We start from the raw sequence: 10,845 nt of genomic DNA, 5'->3' as shown, positions 1-10,845 counted from the left end.
ACTTGACCTTGAGGGTGTAGGCGCCAATAGGTCGTTAAAACTCCAACAATAGGTTTTGGCGCTTTTTGCAATACTCGTTCAGCTTCAGCGACGCCATCACGGATACCTCTTAACACCAACTTCAATCGTGCTCAACTCCATTCGCAGGACCCTACGGACTCTGTGCGTAGCGATTCATCCATGGAATATGTGTCTGTGCACGAGACAGCGGCTCCCGCAGATACTGGATTAAACCAAAGACAACTTCAGGCTATCTCCGATGTTGTGTGGAGGCAAATGTCTCAATTCATGTTGCAACAGTCGAGAATGCAGGCACCAGGCTTGGTGCTTACCCCTGTGGGGCCTGCCACAGTGTCCACATCCACAGCTTCAGCCATTCTGGCCCAGTCTGTGGATGTGAGTTTGGCTCCCTGCACCACCGCGGCATCTGCTCTCATGCCTCTGCCGCTTGGTGGCCAAAGCCATATACCTATGTCAACTTCGTCAGTGTATGTGACAGACCAGACGACAGTCCTGGACTGTATTGACAACTAGTGATGGAGGAAGAATTTTTGTTTAATGTCCCGTCACACATATCGGTGATTGAAGACATTTTGTTAAAGTATTTATGAATACATCTGAGTATTATCGGTTGGAAGGGGTGGGAGATGTGGATGAAAGGAGGGTTGGGGGAAACTGGGCAAATGAGGGTAAAAATGTGGATGAAATTTGGAAGAAAAACAAAACAAACAAAAAACCCTCTAAATACAGTTACAGGAAATTCCTTAAAGGACTTCGTAAAAGAGAAGTCGTTAAACTGACAAGCGGAACAACTGATAATGAATGCAAAAAGTCAAAAACATCAACGTTCTCAGTCACTTGTGAGGACACACTAGTGATGGAGATGCTTCAGAAGAGGCCGAAAACAGTCACTCTTATGGCGTTTCAATACATGACTGACCAACTTGGGTCAATGTTAGAGATTATGTCCATAACTTTTGTTTCCTCGAATGTGACTTTGCTTGTATTTTCGTGGCAACGGTTCTTCTATTTCGCTCAAAGATAAAGCGAAGGGATTTTTGTTTGTTTTGTTTTGTTTTGTTTTGTTGTTCGTTTGTTTGTTCTTTTCTTTTCTTTTTATTTATATATATATACTTTTTTTTTCTTTTTTTTTCATGGGAGTATTTCTTTTCTTTGCTTGCTTAGTTTCTCAAAGTATGCCACAAGCACCACCTTATCACTCCTCCACCCCAACCCCCTCCCGACCCCACTGCCTACTCTGCTGTAGGACTCCCCATCCCCCCCTGTCGCCCCCATGCCCCCCACCTTCCCCCAAAAAAATTCTCTCTCCCACGTCCCCTAATGCCCTAACCTGCCGCGCCTTGTAAGTACCTTGTGATGTGGGTGGGACTGGAATGACCTTTTTGGGGGGTTTTCAAAATTTTTTTTTTTTTTTTTGCATTAACATCCTGGTGTCTGGAATGGCCTTATGAGTATACCCATGCCTGGGATGACATCAGCATTGACATCCTAATGGATATCAATGCGAATGTCTGGAATGATCTAATTAGTGTCGTCATTCTAATGTCAATGTGTAGAACGGCTTATCGGCAGAATCATTCTGCTGGTAGGGGGTATGTTGTAGAAAGGTCTTTCGTACTAATATGTATCATCAGGTAATTTTTCGTGTCCACAGATCAACGACTTCCTAAGAAAATAACGAGGTTGAAATGTTTTCTGTTTCACACTAAAACATACGCACCCGCGCGCGCTCACGCACGCACGCACACACACACACACACACACACACACACACACACACCGAATACACACACACACACACACACACACACTAACACACACACACACACACACACACACACACACAGATGTATATTACTACACACACACACACACACACACACACACACACACACACATGTATATTACTCCCCCGGCCCTCCTCCACACACACACACACAACACACTACACACACAAGTATACTACTTCCCCCGCCATCCTTCACACACACACACACACACACACACACACACACACACACACACGTACACTCCTCCCCCCGTCCTACACACACACACACACACACACACACACACACACACACACGTACACTACTCCCCCCGTCCTACACACACACACACACACACACACACACACGTACACTACTCCCCCCGTCCTACAGACACACACACACACACACACACACACACACACACACACACTCACCTGCTGCATGCCGTCTGCCGTATGCGAAACGGTGATGACGAAGGGTAGGGAAGAGATGGAAGACGAAGAGGAGATGGAATCGCCGTGGGTCAGGTGGTAGCCCTGCACGCCCAGCCGTCCCGTGTCCTTGTCCTGGGCCGTCAGCAGCGGCAAGGAGCGGTTGATGGCGGCGTTCTCCGACACCTCCAGAACCAGCCGCGGCAAGGGGAACTCCGGGGCGTGGTCGTTGACGTCCTCCACCTCGACCAGCACCGTCACCATGCGGAAGAACTGCGTGAACGACGACTGGGCCACGGCCTCCAACCGCAGCTGGCAGGTCGGAGAGTACAGCGCGCACAGGCCTTCCCTGTCCAGAGGCCTAGTGGTGGTCAGCTCACCCGATGTGGAGTTGATGGTGAAGAGGTGGCTGTGCGAGTAGCCCGAGTCCAACACGGAGTAGCGAAGCGAGGAGCGAGCGTCCTCTGCCACGGCGGCCGCCAGCCAGTCCTGCTCTGCCAGGGAGCCTACCAGCGTCCCTGCAGGCTGCTCCTCCCTCACCGCGAAGCGCACCTGCTCGCCGCTGGTCTGGGAGGGCAGGAGCAGGACGAGGAGGAGGAAGCGGGGGAGGAAGAGGAAGAAGGCGAAAGGGAAGGGTGGTGGTGGTGGTGGCTTTCCTTCTTCAGCCATTGTGGACTGTGGACGTGTGGGTTGGGTTGGGGGTGGGGGGTGGGGGGTTGTTACGGCTTGTTTTTGGGGGGTGTTGTTTTTTCTTCTTATTTTTTTTGGTTGTTGTTGTTGTTGCTGTTGTTGTTGGGGTTTTTTTGGGGGGTAGGGGAGGGAGTTGGTTTTTTGAGGGGTAGGGAGGTGGGGTGGGTATTAAGGGTGGTATGGGTAGTGGTGGGGGTGTAGGAAGGTAGGGACGGGTGGGGGTGGGGGAAGTGAACGTCTCTGTTCCAAAGGTGATTTGAGTTATGTCGTTATCTGGTGGGTCACATCACCTGTAAAATAAATACATAAATAAATAACAATATACGTTTTTAGGTTGACATCACACTGGCCGGATAGAAACAGTGCTACGTGTTTCGTCAGCTGACGTCATAATATCTGAACAGAAACAGAGCACGTCTTTGGTCAGACGACATCACACACTATGAAAAAGAAACAATGCACGTCTTTTGTAAGCTGACGTCACACTATATGAAAAGAAACTACATGTGTTTCGTCAGCTGCAATCATACACGTCAGTGTCTAAAAAGAAAGTTTGTCTCTCGTCAAATTGTGACTTCTATGGAAAAAAGAGAAAGCCTAATGCCAGCTGATGTCCAAAATATAAAGAGGTATGTCTATCGTCAACTGATATCACATTATATAAACATCGAGTGACCTGCCCATGGATAACGTCAAGCAGCAGGAACGAACAGCTCTGCCATAAAATAATATCTTTTAACTGTTATTGTTTTCTTTTTAATATCATGAGATTTTTTCCCCATTCATCTGTGTATTGGTGACGTGAAATCGGAGTTTTTGTGCGGCGGATTCGGTAGGAGAGTGTGCTACAAGGTCCATTTGTGCGTCGACCTGTGTTCGTGGCTGTACTTCAGCCATTGTACCGGCGGCCTCTTTAGGAACGGTGCTCTTCTACCAGAATATTACACGCCACGATTAACACGAAGCCGAAATCAGTATTTACTTTGTTCTTCGTGTATTAACCTTTTTTTTTTCCAAACCCTTTTGAGTTTGTTATCGCAACCCTCATTTGCCCAGTTTCTGCCAACCCTCCATTCATCCACATCTCCCACCCCTTCTAACCGATAATACTCAGATGTATTCATAAATACTTTAACAAAATGTCTTCAATCACCGATATGTGTGACGGGACATTAAACAAAATTCCTCCTCCTTATATAAACATGGCACACAAAAGCATGCCAGCAGTATATAATGTGAAGTTGATTTCGTCTTCAGTTGTTTTCCTACCTCTTTATTCATTTCTTTTGTATCAAAACAATCCATCTTCGACAGATGCAACGTGCTGATTTTCATCTGTATCGCTGCTGCGTCATACTGCTCAGTGGAGTTTTCGGATAAAATCTCATATATTAACTTATTGATTTCGTCTATGTACTGATTTTTCTCTGGGCGATGCGCAGTTAAATTTCCATAACGTATTTTGTTTTGTAGTTTTACCAAATTTGAGTTTTGTTATTATCAATGGTTTCTCCATCGTAATGGGAAATCAGTTACAGTTTAGTCTTTTGTGAAGGACTGTGTGTCTCAAACTAGGAGGCAAAATTTCACTAGCTGTTAGTGCTGCAGCCTTGGGGACTAGTTGGCCTTTGGGGACCATCCCAACGCCGACTGTCATAAAACCCTCTTGGCCGAGAGAGTGGGGATGTAATTTGGGCAAGCCACTCTCCACTATAATCACATTCTAGCCCAGAAAGTCGGGACAGTAACTGCCTTCTCTGCTGTTGTGATGGTCATAGTCAGACACGACTGACCATCTTACATTGTCATGAAGTGATCTGATCGACATCCAGGGATAATATCTGTCTTTAACGTTCCACATATGTCCCTCAGAAAGAAGGAAAAAGTTCAGTCAACTTTAATGGTGAGGTTCTTTGCCAAGTGCAACGTCTAACTCGAGGATTATTTTATCTCCACACGTCTATCAAGTTGAAATCTGACATAATATTTTCAAACGTTTGTCTTGCTCTTGGTGTTTTTTTTCTTTTCTTCTTCTTCTTTTTTAATAATTGCCGTAGTCCAAATAGGAGTCCAAGAACTAAGTTACAATCAACCACTAATAATTATGTGATCATGATCATGATACTTTCAGACAATATTAATAATACTCTCTCTCTCTCTTTCAGTTTGTTATTGTGGTCATGATGCTTTACAAAGCAGAGCAGATCTCACCGTCTCGTTTCAGTCGCTACCGTTTTGCTCTCTCTCTCTCTCTCTCTCGTATTAGTTTCCAAAGCAGATCAAATTTGTCTTTTAGAGTGCGCACACGTACCTCATACGAATTAGAATGAAGAGATAAGGGATTCTCTCTCTCTCTCTCTCTCTATATATATATATATATATCGTTTTCTTTCTCTGCCCCCCCCTCTCTCTCTCTCTCTCTCTCTCTCTCTCTATCTATCTATCTATCTATCTCCCCTTCTTTTCTTCTTCTTGTCTTTGATATATTTTTTTTCTTATGTGAATTTTTTTTTCTTGTCTGTCACCGCTCAGTGATAAAACGATCAGGTGGGTGTCACCACATCCCTCCCAAGCAGGCCACGTGACAGCAATGGCGGCCCGTGCCGCAGTCAAGACAGACGACGTTAAACGGATATGGATGTCCGGCTGTCATCCAGCCACACCGCCCAGCCCTGCCCCATCCATCATCGGCACCCGTTCCGCGGCTTCCTTCCCGCGTGCAGAGCCAGCCAGCAGACAGCCAATGTCCGCCCACAGGCCAGACAACTTACAGGCCAGTCACCCAATTATGCCTACTTACAGGCCAGACAGCATGCAGGCCAGACACCCAATGCCTACTTACAGGCCAGAGATCGTACAGCCCTGACACCGACCCTGCTCAATGCCTACTTGCAGGCCAGACACCGATCGTACAGGCCAGACAACTTTCATGCCAGTCACCCAATGTCCACTTACAGACCTAACAAATTACGGACCAGACACCGACCGTATAGGCCAGAACTTACTTACTTACAACATGCAGGCCAGACACCGACCCTATCCAATGCCTACTCACAGGCCAGACAACTTACAGACCAGACAATTTACAGGCAAGTCAACCAAAGCCTACTTACAGGCCAAACAACTTACAGGCCAGTCACCCAATGACTACTTACAGGCCAGACAACTCACAGGCCAGTCACTCAATGCCTACTTACAGGCCAGACAACTTACAGACCAGTCACCCAATGACTACTTACAGGCCAGACAACTTACAGACCAGTCACCCATTTCCTACTTACAGGCCAGACAACTTACAGACCAGTCACCCAATGCCTACTTACAGGCCAGACAACTTACAGACCAGTCACCCAATGACTACTTACAGGCCAGACAACTTACAGACCAGTCACCCAATGACTACTTACAGGCCAGACAACTTACAGACCAGTCACCCAAAGCCTACTTACAGGCCAAACAACTTACAGGCCAGTCACCCAATGACTACTTACAGGCCAGACAACTCACAGGCCAGTCACTCAATGCCTACTTAGAGACCTTACAACTTACAGGCCAGTCACTCAGTGCCTACTTAGAGACCTTACAACTTACAGGCCAGTCACTCAATGCCTACTTAGAGACCTTACAACTTACAGGCCAGTCACTCAGTGCCTACGTAGAGACCTTACAACTTACAGACCAGACAACCAATGCCTACTTACAGGCCAGAAAACTTACAGGCCAGTCACTCAATGCCTACTTATAGGCCATTCACACAAGGCCTACTTACAGGCCAAACACGTTACAGGCTGAAGAGAAGCATTCCCACTGAAGTAAATAAAGAACAAATCCCCTACAACTGGGCAAACTCCTCAGTGGCGTGAGCAAAGGCCTTTCATTTTCAGCCGATTAGTTCACGTCATATCGCTAAACAAAGGCAGCGTCAACACGTTTTTAATTTAATGACCCAAATACAGGCTGTTAATTTCCGCGGGGAGCTGACGATGCATGATGCTTCACGTCGTTACCTCCACAAAACCCTTTCAACAGATTAAAAAAAATTATTATTACAAAAAAAGACCAATCCATCTGCATTCAAGCAAATGATTACATCGTCATTTCTTTTCGCATCTCATATATGATTTATAGAGAAAATATGATTAATGAAATAACTCGAATTTCATTGGTTAATTATGTAATTTCATGTCGGCTGGGCGCATGAAACTGTTTCAAAATGTCACAAAAATTGTTTCAAGTCAACCAACGTGTTCATAACAGGATCAATAATATATAAAATATAGGTTACATGAGCGAACTTCGCAGCGCCTGGTTTGCTTATCAACGCTCCCAACTCTACAGTGAATATATACACACTTACGAAAATTCTCAACTCCAAGCAAACTCTCAGTACTGCAAACCAGCTGTGAGTGTCACCTGCAAGAAGCTGTGGACGTGTTCATAACAGGAACAATAATGTATATTGGTTGCATGCGCTAAGTTTCCTTATCTTTAAGAATGCTCCCGACTCCACGGTAATTCCATATTTGTATTTTGTATTTCTTTTTTTTATCACAACAGATTTATCTGTGTGAAATTCGGGCTGCTCTCCCTGAGCGCGTCGCTATACTACAGTGCCACCCATATTTTTGTATTTTTTCCTGCGTGCAGTTTTATTTGTTTTTTCCTATCGAAGCTGATTTTCTACAGAATTTTGCCAAGAACAACCCTTTTGTTGCCGTGGGTTCTTTCACGTGCATGTTGCACACGGGACCTCGGTTTATCGTCTTATCCGAATGACTAGCGTCCAGACCGCCATTCAATGTCTAGTGGAGGGGGAGACAATATCGGCAGCTGAGCCGTGATTCGAACCAGCGCGCTCAGATTCTCTCGCTTCCTAGGCGGACGCCTTACCTCCAGGCCATCACTCCACATATGTTAGGAATGTTCATTTTTAACTCAAGCACACTCGGTACTGCACTGAACTGACTGTCTCGTTTCAACCCGGCCCAGGTCCTCACGGGCCTGTCGTTTGAGGTCGGCTTCAGAACGGCGTGCTGTGAAACTGGGACTCGATTCGAATCCCGCTCTCGCCCTTTCTCCTAAGTTTGACTGGAAAATCAAACTGAGCGTCTAGTCTTTCGGATGAGACGATAAACCGAGGTCCCGTGTGCAGCACGCACTTGGCGCACTGAAAAAGAACCCATGGCAACGAGAGTGTTGTCCTCTGGCGAAATTACGTAAAATGAAATCCCCTTTCATAGGTACACAAATATGTAAGCATGCACTCAAGGCCTGACTAAGCGCGTTGGGTTATGCTGCTGGTCAGGCATCTGCTCAACAGATGTGGTGTAGCGTGTATGGATTTGTCCGAACGCAGTGACGCCTCCTTGAGAAAGTGAAACTGAACTGGGACTCGAGCAATCCCGACTGGCATCCACACAGGGTCAAGACCCGTCACTCCAACCCACGGTTCCCCTGTGATCGATCTGTTTCCGACATAAACCCCCCCACACACACCCCTCCCCATCCCCCCCCTCCCCCCACACCCCCCGCCAAATACCCCCTCTATTCCCTCTCCCCTCTTCCTGGAAGGATGAGGAATGGGAGACAGAACAGACGGCGGTAAGGGGGAGGAAGGGGGGGGGGACAGAGGATGTAGGTGGGTGGTGAAGGTGATGTCTGTCACTTCCTGAATCTCTGACTGACTTTTTCACCAGGCCAGGATGAGGTGCCTGATAGGAACTGGGGGTGTTTTGCAGTGTGTGTGTGTGTGTGTGTGGCGGGGGGGGGGAGAGCTGGGGGGGGGGGGGGTAAAGGCGGAGAGTGGGTGGTTGGGGGGAGGGCTGGAGTGTCCCATCTGTTTGAAGATTTTTTGGGGGGAGAGGGGGGGAGGTGTTCATCTTCCTCCCTATGTTACTTCGTCTCTTAAAAGGTTTAGCGAGTTGGATGAGGAAATGATGAAAGTCGAGGGTGAAAACACGCGCGCGCGCGCACGCACACACACACACACACGCGCGCGCGCGCACGCAAGCACGCACGCACGCACACACACACACACACACACACACTTATTTGTGGAAGGGCGTTAAATAAAGCTTCTTTTTTTAATGCTACTGCGCGTGAGGCGGATGCGAGCATAGTTGTACCGGATGAACCATTCTCTTCCAATCCGTCCCAGGAATCGAAAGGACACGCGCATGAACAAATTACCCACGGATACGTTCAGGGACTCGAAAACAAACTTAATCTAAACACAAAGATTATGGGGATAATCATGATTAATTCACTGCACTTTCAGATGTCGCTTAAATCAAGCACTGACCGGTTTTCAGTTCTGGAGCCCAAACACACTGATCACTCTCTAACCCTTCCGCGGTCCTCCCTCTCAGCACACATGCGTACGCCAAAACACGGGAGTCAAACGGGCAGAGGAGTTGTAGCAGCTAACAAGCAAACAGCAGGACAACTTGTCAAGAGGCTGTTATCTCACGCTGCTGATGATGACGATGATGGTGGGATACCACCACTAAGCTAGTACTGAGCTCGAGGGATACCACAGTGACCTGGGAACTGCTCAGCCAAACTCACAACCATACTTGGCTCACGCTCCTGCTGTTGACGAGATACCACGGTAGGTGACCTGAGAACTGCTCAGCCAAACTCAACTCGCTGCTATTTACATACTCGGCCGATCAGTTACGCCCAAACCCATCTTCGTCATCTCTGTGGGCTTTGCTTACCTCCAGATCGCTCCAGTGTGTGGCTGTCACTGCTGGTTGACTGACTGACAGAATGATGTTTACCAGAACAGACAGACAGACAGGGTGAGCCTGCCTCTCTACACATGGCTGCCACAGTCGTCTCCAGCATTACATTGCAGGGTCTACACTGGTCTGTGACACCCGGGATGGTTTATATTATTATAATTATGGGTGGGGTGGAGTGGGGTGGGGTGGGTGGATTGTCAGTGTCACGCCCTGTGCAAGTGACAGTTTGTTGGTACCATTCAAACAAACAACTGGTTTGTACCTTAGGTACATTTCCGAGCCCTGTGCAAGTGACAGTTTGTTAACTAATCAAACAAACAACTGGTTTGTACTGAGGGTATATTTCCGAGTGTGTCACACACACACACACACACACACACACACACAGAAGCAAGCTAGGAGTCGCGTCGTGGTTTATAAAACAGTTTCCTCACGTGCGCGCGTCCTCACGTGCGTGTGATGTTATTACTTGTTGACAGGATCAATGGAGGTTTCCTGACGCAGACAGGACCGAAGGGACAAGTTGTGCGCCAATGACGACGGGGCTAACCCACTGAGATATAATATGTTTATTCGGGTCAATCGTCACACCAGGCAGCAAGCACGCGCTCACGCGACAAAAAAGAAAAAAAAAAGATGAAGAGACGTAGAGAGAGGGAGGTGGAGTGAGCAGACAGCGATTATTTATTTTTAAAAAAAAAAATTAAAAAAAAACCACCAACGGTAGAGAGCGATAGAGAGGGAGAGACAAGGCACACTTTTGTGAGCTCAGACGAGTCAATTAGTGCCCTAATAGCGCGACGAGATTGAACGGGAGAGAAAACCGATTTGTCACTTAACCCACCCGCGGTTTTCAACAGCTCTGTCGTGCCGGGTAATGCTTTATCTCGCTCCGCACTGTTGTTTGGATTCACCTTTTTTTTTCTCGCTGTTTCCTCTACCTTTTTTTTTTTTTTTTTTTTTTTAATCATTTTAAAAAAAAATATTCAACAGAAAAAAAACCCAACTCTGACGTACAAGCAATATAATTCTCTGTTTTTAATTCCCCCAAAACAACATATGGAATGTCAAACCAGAACTAGCCCCGACAAACGCAACCCCTCTTTATCCCAGTCCCAACTTTTCCTCCAAATTCATACGAGTGAAATATACAGGAGAATTAAAGGGCAAACTTTTCTTTTTCTC

At 46.9% G+C, this 10,845-nt stretch overlaps 1 protein-coding gene across 1 annotated transcript in view; it reads right to left on the bottom strand.

Annotated features, from left to right (window-relative positions):
* LOC143300694 (protocadherin-17-like) overlaps window positions 1-2,896 on the bottom strand; it is a 45,751-nt gene extending 42,855 nt beyond the window's left edge. Inside the window, exon 1 of the mRNA XM_076614541.1 lies at window positions 2,228-2,896. Coding sequence (XP_076470656.1) covers window positions 2,228-2,893 — 666 coding nt within the window. The 5' untranslated portion in view covers window positions 2,894-2,896. The remainder of the gene's footprint in view (window positions 1-2,227) is intronic.
* Between the last annotated feature and the right edge of the window lie 7,949 nt (window positions 2,897-10,845).

The sequence above is a fragment of the Babylonia areolata genome, chromosome 26 (assembly GCF_041734735.1).
Source record: "Babylonia areolata isolate BAREFJ2019XMU chromosome 26, ASM4173473v1, whole genome shotgun sequence".
Lineage (NCBI taxonomy): Eukaryota > Metazoa > Mollusca > Gastropoda > Neogastropoda > Buccinidae > Babylonia > Babylonia areolata.
This window is presented reverse-complemented; position numbering and strand designations above follow the sequence as displayed.